The sequence below is a fragment of the Corvus hawaiiensis genome, chromosome Z (assembly GCF_020740725.1).
Source record: "Corvus hawaiiensis isolate bCorHaw1 chromosome Z, bCorHaw1.pri.cur, whole genome shotgun sequence".
Classification (NCBI taxonomy): domain Eukaryota; kingdom Metazoa; phylum Chordata; class Aves; order Passeriformes; family Corvidae; genus Corvus; species Corvus hawaiiensis.
In genome coordinates, this window is record NC_063255.1 from 79,165,849 (window position 1) to 79,185,121 (window position 19,273).

Genomic DNA, 19,273 nt, shown 5'->3' on the forward strand with positions numbered 1-19,273 from the left:
GCCAGATGTGAGGGACAATAAAACTACCAATACTTTCTATCAAACTCTCATAGTCAGGATAGCATACAAAATATAAAAAATAATACAACTACTACATAATATTAATAAATAATATACTAAAACCAATAAAACCAACTAGATTCAGTTTCACTCAGAGTTAATTGTACTTTCAGATTCTTAATGCTGTGATACTATTTTTCAAACTTTGGGAGACACCTTATATACTTTAAAGTATTATTTTCATCAGAATTTTCAAATGTAGAGACATGACTGCTGGTCTCAGGACGCGGGCTCAAAGGTCTTGCCCTCAAATGCTTTACAATGAAGAACAACCTTTTAATTGACTACTTGTGAGGACAATGTAACTATGAACTGTTGTGTTTATAAGATAAGCATTCTTCTGTTCCTATAGCGGGGTGGAACAGAGTGGTGAAAGCTGACTCTGGTGCACTCACTCCAAGAAGCGCAGCCACTCAGCGCTGCAGCCAAGGACGAGCTGCTCCCGGAGCTGGTTCAGGAGTCTGTAATTTTCTGTAATGAAAGGCGAGTGGAAGCGGCTGACAGCTTTTGTGCTGCAACGGAGAGAAAGGACTGATTGGAAATCAAGGTTACCAGGCAATCAGCTACACCATCTACATGCAAAATTGGAGTAATTTCCTTAATCTCTGTAAGCCTTGACAATGGATGCTCTAAAAAAAAAAAAAGCTCTTCCATTGTGATACCAAACCCTATAGATTCCAGTGGCCTCTACTGTGAAAAAAGTGGTATCAGAAGGCTTTGAAATGCTGTGCACAGTGTGGCATTATCACCCAAGCTTACGTATTTCACAAAACTGCTCAGCCATAACTGCCCAAGTGAATGACTTTGCTGTGACGGGTTGATATACAATGAACTAGACAAAACCAGATTCACTTTAAAGAGGAAAACTTCATGATAAGCCTGAAATAAACATGGAAAATACAGATGGTCTTGCTAGTTTCCACTTGAGGCATTTGCTATTTACTCATGTGTTTTCATTAAGGACTCCATTTGGCATATCCAGGCATTCTTTTACAGAATCCAGACTAGCTGTAATTTGTTCACCAAGTTAATTCTGTCTGATCTGTGCACTTTTGAGTATTAAAAGAAGTTTAATTAAAAGAGAATTGAGTGTTAATTCTTGCATAAGTGAATTGAGCATCACTTCAGAGTTGGTGAGAGATGTCTGTGCTCACACATTACACACTGGGGCTTGTGGAGAATTCAGCATTTGCATGGACATTGTAACTTTCAGGTATTCAACCCATTCAAATCATAAATCAAATCACTGAAAAGAAAAAAAGCCAACTACATCATTGAGTCCATCTCTGTTTCATCTGCTGGAAAATTATCCAGAATCAAGCTTACATTACACCAAGTCCCAAGGCAAGAAAAGCTTGCCTGTATGAGTAAGCAAAATGGTATTTTAAATGCACTGAATTTACCGAGGTGTATGAGCAGATGTTAGCACAGCTACTTTGACCTTTCTGAATAAAACAAAAACAATCAAAACTGTATGAAGGATCTGCACGTGCAAGCTACAGGCACAACTGAATCAAGGCCATAGTTCTGACACCAGGACATGCACCTTGAAAGATGGGGTGAGTAATTCTGTGCTCTGAGGATGTACTGTGTAAAAACAAATGTTGTAAGAAATCAATTTTCCTCAGTTTTGTTTGGGTTGTTTTGCTTTTAAGCAATAAATTTACTACTTGGTTGGGTTTTCAGCTAAAAAAAACCCCAACAAACCTAAACACATGGGACGATGAAAATGTGCATGTAATCAATTGTAATACAAAAATACCTCTTGATTTTTCTTCTCTATTAGAACAAACTTCAAAGACATTTTACATACCTACTAACCATAACCCAGTCAGATGGCACAGATGATTTATGGGAATTCTTGACTTCTATCAAAAACTAAAATAACAGAAATGTAACGTTACACATGATGGGAAGTCAAAGGAAGAGCAGAGAATCAGAATCGTCATTTATCAAACTGCAAGCCTCAGAGGAAAAACCATATTGAGCCTGAAGAGAAAGAGCAGACCAGAAGGGAATGTTCTTTTCTCCCCCAAAAAAGCTGGGGTTATGACATACATAACCCCTCTGCACCTACACAACTTTGCTTCAGGATCAAATGAACGCAGGTCAGAAAAGGAGGCACAGGGAAAAGCAGCAGCAGTGTCAAGATGCTCAGTGCAGTGAAATTTACGTGACGTGTTTATTGAGGTATTTTATATGATTCATGTCAGTTATCTTTGTAACAATAGCCTGAGGTCCTGGATGTCAGAGAGTGGAGGCATTCTCACGTCACAAAATTCAGCTGGAAAACGAATTTCCTGCACAGATTAGGTTAACACAGAACCTGACCACATTTACGGAAAGCCACAAGACCCATGTCTGACAAAACTTTTCCATTGTGGTTAATAAGATTTAGATAGAAACTTCCAGAGGAGCCAGCAATCACCCCCAAGAACAAACAAGGATAACAGTCCTAACATACAAATACAGCAAGGACAGAGGGCACTGGTTCTTAATTCTTAATTCACCCAAAACACTTCCAAGATATTTCTCTGTTGTGAAGGAGCATTTGAATTTTACATCTATCAGGGTGATACAAGAACATAAGGAGAATATACCATACAGATCTAAAGAAGAAAGAGCTCAAACCAAATAAATTCCTGTTCCAGTCCTGTGTTCTACTCCTCCCATACAATTAAGTTTCCATTATTTCCATTCCTCTGGCATCTTTCTTTTCCTCACTGACCATCTTCTCTGACCCCTCTCTGCTGCCTCTTTTGGTGTCTGTGAAACACCCACACCAGATGTCATTAAATAAGAGCTATCCCCAACCTCTGCAGCTCCTTTCATCAAGGCACCAGACACATCTCTGTCTGCAAAGGCTTCTGAGCCGTGCCCTGCAACAAAGGCCTCCTCTCTGAAATGTGTGCAGTGACTGCTGGCTCCAAAACCACTTTTCAGTCCTTCCTCGGATGCTCTCCTCCCTTTGATGAGTTCCTCTCTTTTTCTTTACTTCACACAGATGGCAGCTATTAACCCAGCTTCCCTGAGAGAAACCTTGCAAATCCTGCTCTTCCCTGCCTCAGATAATACTCACTCTTTTCACTCTTCCCTTGGATTTCAGCTTCTGTGCTGACAGCCAACCCAGCTCTGGGGCTGTGTGTTTCCTGTTCTCAGCTTCACCCTCAGCAGGAACATCCACTTCAGGTCTTTATGAAAGGCTGCTGTCTCTAATTCATCCCTTCCATCATTTTCAGCAGTGCCTATTTGCTCCCTCCTGTGTCTCTTGGATCTTTCTCAGCTTCCTAAGTGCCCCACGGCCGATTCCAGCCCCTTCCCTCCCTGTCCTCACCCACTCCTCTCTTCTACTCACAACTCTCATTCTGTTTCCTAAGTCCTTTCTTTCCCCAATTTTCTGCAGAGTTTTTCCCAGCTTCCTACTCTCAGTTCCAGAGGAGAACGCTGAGCAGTCCTACCTCACTGTTCCTTTCAGTTCCCCCACAAACGTGGCAGGGTCTGTTGTCTCTGTTTTTCACCACTGAACTTCTCAGCTCGCTGGATCATGTCCTGCCCACACGTGTACTGCATCCATCAACAAAAGTTCCAGTCCAGAACACCATTTCCAAGAATTGGAAGTAAAACAACACTTATATTCTTTAATACTGTTCCCTCTTCTCTCCCATCTTTCAAATTACAGTCTGACTCAGTACTCAGAAATCCTTTCACCATTCTTCAAATTAACCAAATGCTGTGCTTCCTGGTTCTCTGAGAGCATTCCAGCACTTAATAGCCATACAATTAACCTTGCAAGTACGTGAGTGTTTTTACGAAGACAGAAAAGCAAAGCATTACTGAACCAAATTCAACTGCACTGATGTGTTTCTATTATTTAAGTCACTAAAGTGATTGACTTAACAAATAAAGGAGTCACACAAATAAAGGTAAAAAAGCTGTTCTTCAAAGTTGTACAAAAGATTATAGTCAAATGCCCTCATGAAGCACCACGCTCAGTGAATAGAGTTCCAGCTAGGTCCCGCTTTTAAGCTATTTTCTAGGCAAGGATGGGTACAGTCATACATAATAAACCCCACAGTACCTCTTGACCCGAAACGGTAACATACTCTGCAGAAGGGTTCTTAATCTGTTTACGAATATCCAGCAGATGCAATCGGATTTTAGAAAGCACATCCTGGATCTCCTCCTTTTTCTTTCGGATGACAGGGAAATCTGTGAGGTCCTTGAACAACTGTGTTTTATCTCCAGTCCTATCCATAAAAAATGTAAGATAAAATAACAGTAAAAACAGAGAGATATTCCCCAGTTCTACTGTCTGCATCCTTATTTTAATTTATTTTCATTTGTTTCAACATTAGCTTAATTCCCGTCTAAACACAGATTTTCGGGTGCTTGGTCACAGTACAGCCCATTTACTGAAATGTGTAGCCACGACATAAACAGAGAGGCACTTTGTATCCAGAGCCCCCCAGCTGCTGGCAACACCTTAATTGCAGTTAAATGTGAAACTTTAGCTAATTTCTGCATAACATGAACACAGATTTTTGACACATTTAGAATTTGGCCAAAATCGGACACATTTTTGTAAGGATTGCACGGAAAAATCCCCCCCCCAAGGTCCTCATCAAAGCAGAATGCCATCAGTACTTTCCCAGAGCAGCTTCCTTCTTTTGTCCAGAAAAGATTAACCAGAGTACTTTTAAGTACATGCAAAACAATGCCCTTTTCTAGTTTCAGTGCCAGAAAAAATGACAGAACTGTTTTGGCAGCATCAGGACTGAAACCTGAAAGAAGCAATGCCACTGAAACGGTTAAAACTGAGAAGCTGAACTAGCAATTAAAAATGTGGCTGTCAACAAACATAACAAAAATTTAACTTACCCTACTAAGTACCAGGCAAACAATAAAAAGCAGTGTGATCAGCCCTAAGTTAATTGCAATATAACTTTGCATTTTAGAGTCAATACAGAACTCTGCAAGTTAATTATATAATTACCTTGAAAACTAATATGGTGAGAGCAAGTAATTAGCGAACTGAAAGTATTATAGCATGGAAGTAATAAAAAAATCTAATATTCTACTTACTCCACTACCCCTTTGCCTGCACATGGAACTACAGCTGGAGCCAGTGACAAGGCAGGTAACAGAGCTGTGCTTTGGCTTTGCATTCCATCGTCGTTGGCATTACATAAGTGACAGCAAAGATGCCATTTTAAAGTACAATACTAATTTTTAGAAACGATTTTGTGGTAATTAGACTAGTTTCCATGGGAATGCAAGGCAAAAAAAAAAAGATCACTAGTAGCCAGCAGCTGATTGTGAAGACTGTCACTGCTACGTGATGCCTACAAAAAATTTTAATGTTGACACCTTAAAAAACACAAATCCCAAAATCTCAAACTCCCTGTAAAGAAAAAATCCTGGAGCAAAGGGACACTTTTGAGAACAATTACAGGATTTTATCCACACCTCATAACAAAGTTAACACGTGATGCAGGATGTGCACAAGTGTGTGTGTGCATGGATGGATGTGAGTAGAAGCCATGATTTTGATGAAAGAAATGTTTTTGAGTAAAAACAATACCACCACATACATTTGAGAGATATAAAGGCCAAACAGTAAGTCAGGTTAATCATTTCTGAGTAAGTGTAAGTACAATATACCCAATCAGCAGATCAATTATATCTTGTATACTATTCTAGCCATCATTAGCACAGTGACAGAGAAAAACACCCCATGTTTTGAACCTACCTACAGTAAATCTGGTACAATTTAGATATGGTCTGTTTTGGCATAAACTGTCACAACTACAATTGGGCACCAGGCATCAGCAGGAATCTCATAATCCCACACCTTTCCAACGGTCAGAGGAAATCCTTCTGCCCTTCTCAACTTCTAACTTTATATACCTCAGATCCATCTCTAAATCAAAAGCAAATAAAATTAGGTTCTAGGCTTCAATTCTTAAGATTTATTTTTAAATCGCAGTTTGGAGAAGATAAAAAATGTTTTATAAATAAGGTGGATGTTTATTTCTAGTCTGTTTTGAATATAAAGTTAAGACTATGCTGCCCCCATATAACGACACACAACTTTTTGCCACAAGCTCAGCAAAGAATCCAGGGGTAACAGTGGAGGCAGCAGTTCTTCAGAGCTAACAGTACCCAGCAAATTCTTTAAGTATGTTCTCCAATATAATGTGTATAAATTCCAATTTAGCATCTTCTTCCTCTGTCTTTTTTTTTCTTGGACAAACAATGGACGTAATTAAGACAAAAAAGAGCAGACAGCTTTAATGAATTCTCACAAAAATAGTGAAAGGCATATTCCTGACACCAGAGCTGCCACTCTGCTGAAGGTCAAGTCTGTCTTCAAAAGCATTAGCTTCTCTTTAAAAAAAATAATTAACTTTTAATTAATTAATTAATTGTTAAACAAATTAGCGTAATGCAAAACATATTTTCCTGTAAATTCATCACCCAAAACAGGTGGGAAACTTTCAAAAAATCCTTCAGCCTGAGGCAGACACCCACTAGGCAAAATTCTCCCTCACCTAGTTTAACTTTAAAAACAGAATGGAAGCCACAACAACAAACTCTGCTTTAACTAAAAGGAACTGTACATAAATAAATATGAAATAAAAAATATAAAACTAAGGTGTATTAAACCAAGATGCAAAATTTGCATAACTGAACACATCTACTCAGAAAGCCTATGAGGCACAGGAGAATCACGTATTTTTTCTACTTACTTGGCTGCTTCTTCATTAAGGATCTTTAAATACTGTTTTACTGGGGAGAGAAGGTCTGGGATTTCCAGCAGTGCATTTTTTAACAGAGGAGATCTCACATGGGAATGTATGACTGGGACAAAAGCTTGAATTTCCAAGTCCAGACGAGACAGGGTGCTGACTATCAAGAAGAACTCCTGCGTAGAGCACTGAGAAGGGAAGCAGTGTCTGAATCATTACAATGCATTATATTTTCACTAACAGAAAACCTACAGGTTCTGCTCTTTTTTAAAATGTGACAAAATGCAAATAAAACGTATGGACAGTGACAGAGCTGCACCATCTTGCCCCATGCAGGGGGTTAATTAATCACACCAATTGTCTCAACCGTTGTCCTTAGGAACTTGTCATGAGCTGATCTCCAGCGCTCCCGTTGCTGGGGGCAGATGTGCATAGAAAAGCAGAAGTAGGGGCAATAACATGCACACAGCAAAAAAAGCAGACTGGGTAATTTCAGGAGCACCACACCTTGTCCATATGGTCCTGTGCACCCCAGGCTGCTGACCTGGCAGGACAGGGTTTGGAAGGCAAGGTCAGGCGCAGGCAGGGAGAGACTGGGATCAGGAACACAGGAAGGAAAAACATAGAGAGGAGGAAAACCAGCACCCTGTTTGAAGTGGTTGTAGCTACTGACAGCTTGGGCTCTGTCTGGCTGCTCCCAGACCTGCGTGAGGAAGACAGAGGAGAACACACCAGCCCACTCTGCATCTGTCATCCTCTGATCACCACAATGGAGGATCCTCCTTCCTCATTCAGGCAGTTATCCAGAGTATTCTCTGTCTCTCTGTTCTCTAAAAGGGAACATCCCAACCTGGGGCCAACACACACAGCACTGTCAGAGCCTCATTCATGACATTCACAGAGCAGGAGCACTCTACTTCCCTTAAAGCAGCTTCTCACCAAAAGCACCAGCTCTAAGAGAGAATCTCCTCTCCCTTTTTGAACCATTAACGTTACCTGCGATGTGGTTCAAGCGTTTTGCTGTTAGGTTCTGGATGCTCCCCAGTGTCAGCATGGTTTGTTACCTTTAGCTCATGTTCAGGAAGGGCTTCTCAAGCAGTGACCACCCCTCCTGAAACAATTCTCATGCCCATGCCCACCCACGCAGGAGGCAATGCTGATTCTGAAATGCTCTGCACAGCACTGGGTTTGCATCTGTGCTGCACCACAGCTGCACAGCAAAGGGAAACCTGGTCCCACAGGACACTCAGTGCTCTCCAAACTCGCTGAACTCAGTTGCACTCCCAGGACTTTCCAATTTCAGAAAATTTTTTAAAAGTTGCCCATAATAAATACATAATTATGCTGGTGTTTTTTCATATTTTACTGATCTGTAGAAACATTCCTCCTTTAGTCTTCTGAAATTCCCCTATCAGTCAACTGACAATGCTGAAAGAAAACCAGCTTATTTTTCTCACCTGAGGATGCAAGGAAGGCAGTAGGATATATAATATTCTTTGTCTGCCACATCCTTCTGTTCCTACATTTTTTTCTCTCTTCTACCATAGAGATCTAGAATTTAATTTCTGGACAGGACTGTGTGGTGATCAGTACAAAACTGCTCACAGAAGAGGGAGGCTACAGTGATTCAATATTTCACAGAACGCATCTGCATTTTTATTTTGTCATCCTCTTTCAATTCCTCCCCAAAAGTAAATTTTTCTTCCTCTCCCTTCTCATACTCAAATGCAAGAACTAAGGCAATTCTCTCACCTATTACACTGTAGTTATTCCCAAGGAATGTCTGTACCCAAACACAGAATCAAGTATTAGCCAAAATGCAATTTAACCACAGTTAGGAATTCAGAAAGGCCACAGACACTGCACTCGGAATGTTTCTGGAAAACCTAAGCTCATCTATTTTACAGAACCACTGAGCCAGGGAGAGAGGAGACCCATGAGGAGGTTTCCCTGCAAATGCTCCAATTTTTCTGTGTTAATTTTCCTGTATATTCCGAGATACTGTGTGCTTACCATTAATCCATAATGCAACAACTATCATCATGTAAAAGTGTTATTAGCAAAAATTTCCTTTCTATTAAATTAATCCAAATGTCTCCGGTTTTACTCTTGTGTATTACACTAACTCAACTGTTTCTTTGCTGTTAACACCCTTCAAATACCTCTAAGCCTTCTGTTCTCCTTTAATCATCAATTTAACAAAAAAAAAAAGGTCTTTCAGTCTTGCTTCATAAACAGTCCATTATTCTGCCTCATGAAAACTTTGGGTTTCCTCTGCAAAAAACTTGCTGCAATTTATCATCATCTTTCTGATAATCTGGGACTTACTGCTTCTATCTTGAAAAAGTTCTGACAACAAAATAAAACAAAAAAATAAAGGAGTAAATATGTCAACGGTGTTTGAAGTCAAAGCACAGAGGAAAGGCCTGAAACTGTGAACAAATGATAAATCCAGGCTTGGACTCAAAGTCAAATAAAACACTTTCTGACCGATTATATCATCATCATCATCATCCACATCCATGCAGATGAGGGATAAAATCCTGCCAGACTTCCCTGGACTCCAGAGTGTGCACAGGAGGTCCCTGGAGGCAGCGGGGTGATTCCCAGGGGAACAGTGCCCAGGACAGGACAGGAGCAAATATGCACACTAAGAAACTCATCAGTTCCCCAGGTGGTGTTAATTGGGGTGGCGGGGTTAATTGTTCCTTTTTTGCAAAAGGAAGTAAATAGGGCCTTGATCAGTACACAATCTGCAGGAGTGTGGGAAGGGGAAATGTTTGTGGGTATACATGAGAACACCTGGCTGAGGTGTTCGCCAGTCAGGGTGGTGAGGCTGGTGAAGCTGAGGCTTCACTAAGAGAAGAAAGCTGGATTTCAAGGCAGTGTCACCTGAAACAACTCTTGAAGTTATAAGATTTGTCAGAAGATGATTAATAAACATGCTTAAGTTCCTCACAGCAGCTCTGATGGCCTACAGGACACTGTAAGAGTCACCTAATGAGTTAAAAACCTGTTCGATTCTGTGACTACAGACCTTTGGAGAAAGGGAAATGCAGCATGTTTTACTGCAAACAACCTTATTAAATAGAGTGTCTCCAAGAATGAGGGTGAACATACCCCTTTTGTGCTGATTCAGTGTCCCTGTTTCCCCTGGCTCCATTTTAGTAACACTGCAGGACTTTGCATCTAAAATTTAATGTCTCCTCTGCAGAAATAAATTTACTAAGCAAACAAATAACTTGGAACAGATACATTCAAATAACTCTGGAAAAGCTGGGCTCCATTACAGTGGGGCTGATTCCATTCAAATCCTAAGTATCCTTACAAAAGATACATAACTGCGTTATAAATTAGAAGCTTTTAAAATACAGTAAAACTTGTTCACATAAAGCAGGATTAACAGCCTTGCATTCACAGAAGATCCTCACAAGCTTATCCAGTGCTACTTTTGAAGTCTGATTTTGAGATGACACCAGTGATAGCCATAACTTCTCTGGCACTGGAGAAATAACCTCAGAGTGATGCCAAACAATAGTTTCATCCAGCAGTTTATCAAGCTGTCCTGAAATGGGGTGGCTGCCAGTGATCTAACAGAGATCTAACGCCCTCTCAGCAACACGGACAGCAATCCAGCCCTGTTTGCATTACTGAAAGTGTTTCCAACAGAGGCCCACAGCTGACAGTCACTGACCACTCACTCCAAGTTCAAAGCATTTAAAATAAAAAATACTGGTGTCTAAATGCAGTATACATTTATCACTCTTGTCAGATTGTAGTACCCACCTTTATCTCTTTAGCATAGAGAGCACACTTTGGTTTGGGAAAAACGAGGTATTTAATTTTAAGATTACAAAGTCCCCTTGTTATGACTTTATATTAATCAGCTTAACAGGGAACAGTTTGCTCAAATCAGCATTTAGCATTGCAAACCTAAAAATATCTTCTTTTAAGATTAAAAGTTTTAATTCTTTGAAAGATTGAAAGTGTAGTATAAGCAACATGTGCATGCTATTATCATGGTAGAAAAAAAAGTAAAAAATACAAGGTATATGTTAGCAGAAGTCAAAGGATTATCCTATGGGGAGAACATATTTAAAACATTCTATACAAACAGTAACTAATTTCCTGGGCATATATAACAGGTATTCATTTCACACAAGAAAAAAACAAACCAAAAACCAAAACCGTAACATTTTTCTCTGAATCTTCTGAAAATTACACCCTCCTCAATGACGTATCAAATGCACCTTCCAGGGAAGGGCACATTTTCAGCACCACTGAGCGCACCTGGCACCCAGCTGAGCTGCACCCTTGTCCTCTGAGGAGTCCGGCTACGTCCAGGAAATAGTGAGATATTCACTGAAAAATGGGAAGGCCAATCCCCGGGGAGGCTGTGGGCAGACAGGCACTGAACACCCCCCTTGCAGCACCTGCCTGCTCCATTCTGCTCAGGTGAGCAGCCTGGCACATGGGCAGGAAACCTCTAGAGCCTGATCCACAGCTGAACAGGTTCTCCCAAGTGCAGCAGTTTGTGAGGAACTGGGAGCAAGAGAGAGCCTAGGGTTGAAGTCAAAGGCAGAACAAACTGAAATGATGTTTTACTACATGTGGTGGTAAGGTTTGATTATTGCTCTCCATCCTTAGGTAAACAGCTCCACTTTAATCCGTTTTGTTCATTTAATGGCCAATTGTTATGACGAATCCTTTGGTGACTGTGATTTAGTCAAAAAAATAATGTTTATTGAGCAAAGGGTACAAATAAGATAAATATTTATACAGGTTCAACCCATAAATTTTTATCTTCTGAAACACACTGAAAAACCACGCAGGAAAACAGCAAGAAACATCAGGCTGGCCTGTAGGACACATTTCTTAAAGTACTAATGGCACATTTACTCCGTACTGGTTTTAAAACCTGTTCAAACATTGGTCACTGACCCTCTTTTGCCACACTCCAAGTCAAGTTCCCACTTTAACTGAGGCAAAAATGTAGGGTCCTGCCACTTTTATCTGTCACCAATGCCAGAAGGAAACGTGTGTGGTCTGAATTGTGCCAGGTGATCTGGTGATTCTCCTCAGGCTCCACGGGCTGATCTGGTGCTGGAAAACTCCGAGCACCACCTCTGCCACCAAGGCCTGATTCTGCATCAGCTCCAGGCACTGTTGAGACCAAGCTCTTTAAAATTGCCTGTCTCTCAGATTCCTTTTGCAGTCAGCTTCTGTGGGCTAACCAGAAGTCTTCAAACATTTCACCTGCACTCACCCTTCTTTTTCCACAGAGAGGAGTGAGGCCTGTCTGCAGTAGAGAGCATTTCTGCCTGGCAAGGTGTCAGGTGCTGGACCTGCACAAACTGAGAACAACAACCAGCCCTTGTGAAGTTAACTCCTCTCTCCATGGCAAGTGCAGTACTGCTCCTGCCTCCTTAACCACTCCCACAGTCCTTTTTCAGGCTGGGGCAAAACTGCAGCTCAACTGTGACCACCAAGGTAATACCCAATTCCCACTGCAAAAATGCTGTTCTAATTCAAGATTGCTTATTCCTGGGGTAAATCAGAAACAGGTCTTGGTGGTCTGAGGCAACGGGAACTTGTGAAAGGCCAAGTTAAAACTGCCAGCTTGAATTATGATACCAGATACAACTTATTAGCAAGCTTTCAAAAAAAACCCAGTGTAAGTCGGACCAGGAAAACAGACAGGGATGTCCTTTACCACAAAAGCTCTCATCAGGATGCTTTCCCTTACAGACTATTGTTTTGCCTTCATTTTTTTCTGTCTTCTCTAGAGGTTACTGGTGCACAGGGCTTTGCACAATGAAATTTCTGGAGTGGCTGACCTGACTGAAACAAACATCCCAAAGAATGTTTGGAATGACTGAGACACCCCAGCCATCTCTGTACACCTCAGAGTCTCCTTGTACAACACACCTCCTCAGATAATAACTTCACTGAAGTAAAAAGGGCCTGGAGGATGAAATGCTTGTCACATTCACCTATTTTTCCTGCTGCTGACAGTGAACTAACAAGCACATTCCTTCAGTGAAGCCATCAGTGTGTTCCACCCAGAGTCTTGACTCCCTTCATGGGAATGAAATTGCACCGAATCTCACTTTGAGTGTATGAGAGATGGACATCTGGAATTAACAGAACTGGAAAGGGTTCTGTGGTGGGAACTGAAATGGCAGCATTCACTGGGGGGGGTGGAAAAGGCCCACAAAAAAAATCCATGAAACCCAGTTACTCCATGTTCTCTAATACCTATCTGCTTCACTGGGACCCTTCTTCAGGCTCCATATTCACCACCTGTGCTTCAGAATCAGTTTCCCAGCGTTTCCTTTTGACTCTTTATTGAAAACAGACCCTGTCTCTCAGGGACACTGCCATCTCCTTGAAGTCCTAAAGGTCTTCAGGGATTATTCAGTGCTTCAGGTCCTCTCCACAGTGCTCTGCATAACCCAGGATTTTACCAGGGGAAGCAAATTCCTCAAATGAAAAGCGTGTCCTTAGAGCTTTCCTCCCTAATTTACCCTTTTTAGGGATTCTGCTGGAGCATTTCTCCTCTCCCGCAGCTTCTTTCCAACATCTGACTCACTAAACACATACCTTCATGCTACAGTGGCTGCTGTTCAGACAAACTGCATTGTCACCCCATTTCAAAAACCACACTAACATCCAGGTCTCTGCATGGCTCCACCTAAAAGTGAGCTTAAAGCTGAGAAAGGCAAGCAGTTCTACAGCAGGGAGGGACATCTGAAGAAATGAGTACATGCAGAAAATAAAACCAAACAAACCAAACCAAACAAACCCCACAGGGCAGCAGCAGAGCAGTGCCAGGATGTTGTGAAATGAGGATACATTCCTAGAAACGGTACTATGTATGAAACCTGAAATGAGTTAAACCATTAAAAAGTGAATTACCTAATTCCTGGGCAGTTGTTTGGACTAAGAAACCCAACAATTGTTTCATGTGAATATGGTACACTTTAGAGGATGGGTAAATTGATGCATACTCCCTCTTGCCACAACCTTCCTTATGGCTGGACCTCTGCATCCATTCACTGAAATAAGCAAGCCTTTCCAAGAGCCAAACACTGCAACACCTCAGGGCTTTAAAAAGTGCACAATAACTGGGTTTCAGATTTTCACGAACAGGAAAACTTTATGCTGTACCATCCAAAAAAATTGCAACTTTGCTCTCGTTCTATTCCTTTATCTAAAACAACCTGTCAAAACCTCTAAATAGAACAGTGAAATGAAAGAACATTAAGTACTCCACAGGTGCTGTTGGCACATTAATCTGCTCCAGCTAAGAATTGTCAGAGTCTCATTACAAGTGATTCTTGTTAAAATGTGGATGTGAGGTCCAAACTAGAGCATTTACAAACAAATCAACATTCATTTCAAAACAGAAAACTACAGCCAAGTGGTTCCACTTGTACATGTGATTTTAGATCACCACATGGAATGCAAAGCTTTAAGGCAAATAACAGTTAATGGCAAATGGTTATTGCACCATGCCACCTCACTGAACCCAGCCACTAAATCATGACTACCACAGATGTTCTCCTGTTATCACTAGCAATCCAAAGCACGTGCTTTAGAACCCTGCCCAGACATTTCTTCTATCAGCATATTGCTGATCACAAAATAAGATTTTACCACATCTGATTTTTATAAACTCACATCCCTTTAATATGTGAGCCTCAGTCTTGCTAAGTAGAAAACATTTTTAAACAAACATGCAAAACCAAAGGAAGTACACTAAGACAGAATGATGCTGTTTAGAGAGCAATAAATTAGTGTAATGATGGGTATACCTTCTTGTGGAAGACACTGCAGAGGCCTCTCTGTAAATCTGGCAGCTTACAAAGCAGAGTTTGAATCTGACCAAACACGCTGGATTCTGACAGCAGAATTTCAGACACAGCATCAAGCCGGGCATTTATCTCACTGTAAAAGAAGATGATCAATAATTAAAACTCGTATTTCTCTGAGGGCAAGGCATACATCTAATGAACCTCTTCCTTTGGTTTGCTTTGGGTTGATTTTTTTTAATCCTTGACTGATGGCACATCCTCATGAGTAGGCTAGTAAAAGAGCTGAGGAATGCAGAGAATCTTGGGATTTCACTCAAAATGCAGGCAAGATCCTGGACATGAGCTCGTTCTCCCCTCTCCGTGCTCACAACAGCCCAATACACACTTCAGTGCCCAATTCTGCATGTGTCTCTGGGGCTTATAACAGGAGTAACACTGAATCCTGAGTACTCCACCCCAACTGTACAGACAAGTGCCTGGAGGATGGGCAGAGGGAGTTTAGAGTTCACATCCGAACTCCATGTAGCATACTTTATTCCAGCAGGTTGTAAATACCCCTTACCATTTTGCCCCTCTGTGTCTGGTCCCAACCAGTGATTGGCAATTACATGGATCAGAACTGTGCTGGTTTTTTTACTGGTTTTTTGCTAAAACCTGTAACATTTATGTCTGTGTTTTGGAGGAAGTCAAGGAAATGTCCTCCTGAAGTGAGGAAACACTTTTTTTATGAGAAGAGGCAATTCCATAGTTCTTGGCACCTTTCTTACAATCATATTCTTAAAAGCAAAGGGCTGCAAAAACGGACAACTACCACCAAGTTTTACCCCAATCTCCTCTGTATCCTTCCAACATATCCATAGACTGGCTGTAGATTGCAGAGGTAACTCCATTTCTGCTCTCTGCGCAACCAAATTAGCTTCCTGCTGCTTCTCAGGGCAGTACTGAGAGTAGGGGTAAACAGATGCATCCAAAGCCCATCCATCCATGCAGTTTGAGGAGAAATCAGTCCTTTGATGCAGACACTTCACATCCCAGACAAGTGTGTGCACATGCAGCCCAGCCCACAATCTCAGGGACCAGCAAGATGCTCAGAGCTCAGCCAGCACAGAGGGATGGGAACTAAGGACACAATCCAAATGGAAGATTTCTGGAAGATTGCCTGTCTTGCCCCTGGCTTTTACTGCAGAACTTTCAGGCCAATTACCAGTGTGGCTGCTCATAAATGGTGTCCATGAGGAAACCAAAGAAATTAGGCACCTCCACAGGTTGCAGACATTACAACAGTCCAGCAGTCAGAGGCCTCTGGCCCTGAAGACAGCTGAATCTAAGTCCTTGAAATTTTATTGCACCTCATGTGAAAGGGGAATATCATGCCTGGGCGTGCTCTCAGATAAACACAAACCTAACAGCTGTCATGTGCCAGGATTGTTTCAGTGTCATACTTCTTTATGCCAAAGCAGTAAAACCATTCCCTCACCTGCCACAAATGACATACCCTGACCCCCAGAGCAGCCTTGCTGTACAACACCAGGATGGCCCTGCCCACCTGTGCCCTGGAGCACGGGAAGATGCACCCTCCCACTGCTGCCACATGAACAGGGGACAGCCTCTGCTGCCTGGGCACCCTGGGAACTCACCACTATCCCTGAACTGCAGAGACTCTCTGATAGCACCAGAGCACTCACAACACTCCACTATCCAACACTGGCTTTTTTCCCAACCCTGAGGAAAACAGAAAGGTGAGACTTGGCAGGCTCTGCTTAGCAGTCCTGTTGCAGGTCACAAGAACACTCGATCCACTGCTCCAGCAATGCCAAACTCACACATTCACATTCACAAATTCACACATTTCCCCCATTCCTATGGGCAGCCAGGTGACCTGGAAGCAGCAGCAGCAGCAGCAGCACAGAGCAGCCACTGGCAGTGGTGCTGCTTGAGCACAGAACAACGTGAGCCCTGGCCCCGACCCGTCAGAGCCGCCCCACGTGCTGGAGCAGCCTGGCAGGGCAGTGAATGGCCCACAGGAGCTGCACCCCAGGAGCAGAGATCTCAGCTCTGCCCGTCAGAGAGGTGCTCCCACCGACAGCAGGGTAACAGGGAGGAACCTGAGCAGTGCTGACAGCCACGGCAGAGCCAGAAACACCCTGAGCACACAGCCCCAAACCAGCAGCTACAGTGATGTTCTGAAGGGTCAGTGTCGCCACCCACAATCCCATTTTCATGGAGAATTACTTAAGCTTGCTGTACTTGAAACCCTGGAACACTTCTCCTCCACATGAGGGAGTACTGAACTGTTAAATTATAAGCATATGTACCTTAAAGAAGATAAAAACCTTTATTTTGTATTATTAAAAGCACTGTAAGCAGCAAAACTCTGTTCCAGAACACTTTAATTTAATTTAAATGGCACTATTACTATATAGCCAACTGGAAACTGGCAGCAATATGTTAAATAGATAGAGATACTTGAGAAACCCCTCCCTCCAAAGCCTAATCTGCACTTTAATCATCCTCACATATGGCTGTGTTACTGGAGCTCCAGTAATCTAAAACTAAGCATCCACACAGTTTTTCTGCTTTAATCCCACAAAGAAGAAAGGGTCAGGAAAATGGTACTCAGTACCAAATTACCCTTTTTTTCCACCTGTAAAGAAAACCTATTGGGATTCCTATTTCAAAAGTCAGAAAGTACAGCGAAGGATTGTGTCCTTTGCTGCCCATGAGGAAGGAAGGACTGGGACAAGATATCATAAAAACAGATGATAAATTTTAAAGTATGCTTTTAAACTTTAAATATTTAGACTGAAATGAACAAACATTTTATTGAGTGCCAATATATAAATATATATATATTACACTGATCAGTTGCTAAGCCATCTCTAAAGAAATTTGTTGTGCACTGTACAGTTACCCAGCATATATGATACACAGTTTGGGGTTGCCAAACTCTCTGTGGTCTGGAAAAGAATTCCACCACCAGAAAACCTGAATCTAACATTATGCAAAGAAACTCAACAGCCAGCTAAACTGGATGCTACTTCATGCTGCATTTAAGTGCAATATTAGCCTGTTCTTTCTCATCTGTATAAACCATGTCAGCAATCTGAGCTTTATCCAATTTTCCAAGCAATCTTCTGTGGAATAATGTAACATAATTCAGTTGACTAAAAGCAATACTCTTACTTCTGCCATACACCCCTCTAAGAATAGCATCATTAATACAATACTAAAATCACTTTGCAGTGTATTTAAACATAACAAAATCTAACTGCAGAATTGTTATTGGAGTCATTTAGAAGAACTACTTGAAGTGAAATAATGAGATACTCCCCTGCATTATTCTGCTGCCAAACAGTGAACAATACAGAAAATTAGAAAACACGAAGAACATGTTTGAATCCTGAACTAAAAATTATTTTGACAAAGCAGAAGGCTGCAGACACGAAAGCACTGCACTGAATTAACATCTGAGCAGTCTGAACAGGATTGCTGGTTGCTGGAGTGGTAACAGAGGTCTGCTGGTCTCTCCTGCAGCAAAGCAAACCTAACATTTTTAGATGTGATAATGTATCATTACATTTAAAGCAGAGTGAAATTGATAATGTAACTGCAATATAATAGCCGCAGGACATTTTCATTCATGTAAGGTATTATTTAAATCCAAGGTAAATAAATACAAATTTATCAGAAATCTCTTAACTTATGCTAAATGCACACAGTATGAATTCATTCATCATGCTAAGGACATAACTCAAGTACAGTGTATACAATTAAAATTAATTTTATTAATTATTAAATCCATTCGAAGAGAACAGAGATATGCAGAACTGTCAGTTACAGGAATTCAACCCCTTAAAAAACATAATGAAGGGTATGAAACTACACACACTGCCTCCCATGGACTATGGTATCTAAATCGAAGCCTAGCAGCCCCCTAACTGCAGCATTGTAAAGAATGAAAATGTATAATTTAAATTATTCGATTATATATTATGGGGTTTTTTCTGACCTCCCCTCAGACCTCCATTCACGAATGAAGACTTTGGATGAGCTGATTAAGTTAAAGACCATGTTAAATGGTACAGAGTGTCCCCTGCTTTAGACCACTCCCTTTCATGACAGGCAATTAATGCCATCAAAACCCACAGCCCTGGCAGAATTACCACTATGCAGTCCATAAACTCAGGATGTCCTTTCAAAGAACAGAAGATGAAGCCCTGGCTTACTGCAGAAGCCGGGGAGGTCAGGGCGATGAAGACCCCAACGCCGACGGGCGACAGCTGCAGTGGCAGCCAAGGCTGCTGGCAGTGGCAGCCAAGGACTGTTGTGGCTGGAGCAGGGACCCTGTGGAGGCAGGGATGCACTTTTCCGGGACAAACATCCGTGCTGTGCCTGCTGGAGATCAACAGGAACGAGGTCAGGAAGCAGGAGCGTCAGGACCACCCACACTCCGGAGCCTCCGACCCTTTTCCAGACAGGTCTGGAACAGACTGCCTCTCGTAACTACTGTGCACAGAAACCCAGGAGCTTATCTCCAGGGCACGAGATCTTATCTGTGAACAGATGCCTGCAGGAGTGGGGCCCCAGGTGTGCACGCCCCAGGGACAGACACCCCGCCAGCAGCACCGGCGTGGGGGCCAGGAACGA

The 19,273-nt window shown here is 41.9% G+C and overlaps 1 protein-coding gene across 4 annotated transcripts in view; it reads right to left on the reverse strand.

Moving 5' to 3' along the window:
- MSH3 (mutS homolog 3) overlaps nucleotides 1-19,273 on the reverse strand; it is a 90,343-nt gene that overhangs the window by 24,122 nt on the left and 46,948 nt on the right. For 3 of the 4 annotated variants that reach the window (XM_048291015.1, XM_048291014.1, XM_048291017.1), the window contains 5 exons: nucleotides 14,627-14,759; nucleotides 6,810-6,997; nucleotides 4,139-4,307; nucleotides 1,874-1,938; nucleotides 456-572 (listed from right to left, as the gene is read on the reverse strand). In XM_048291015.1, the coding sequence (XP_048146972.1) occupies nucleotides 456-572; nucleotides 1,874-1,938; nucleotides 4,139-4,307; nucleotides 6,810-6,997; nucleotides 14,627-14,759 (672 nt within the window). The remainder of the gene's footprint in view (nucleotides 1-455; nucleotides 573-1,873; nucleotides 1,939-4,138; nucleotides 4,308-6,809; nucleotides 6,998-14,626; nucleotides 14,760-19,273) is intronic. The other variant, XM_048291016.1, reaches the window with a different exon arrangement.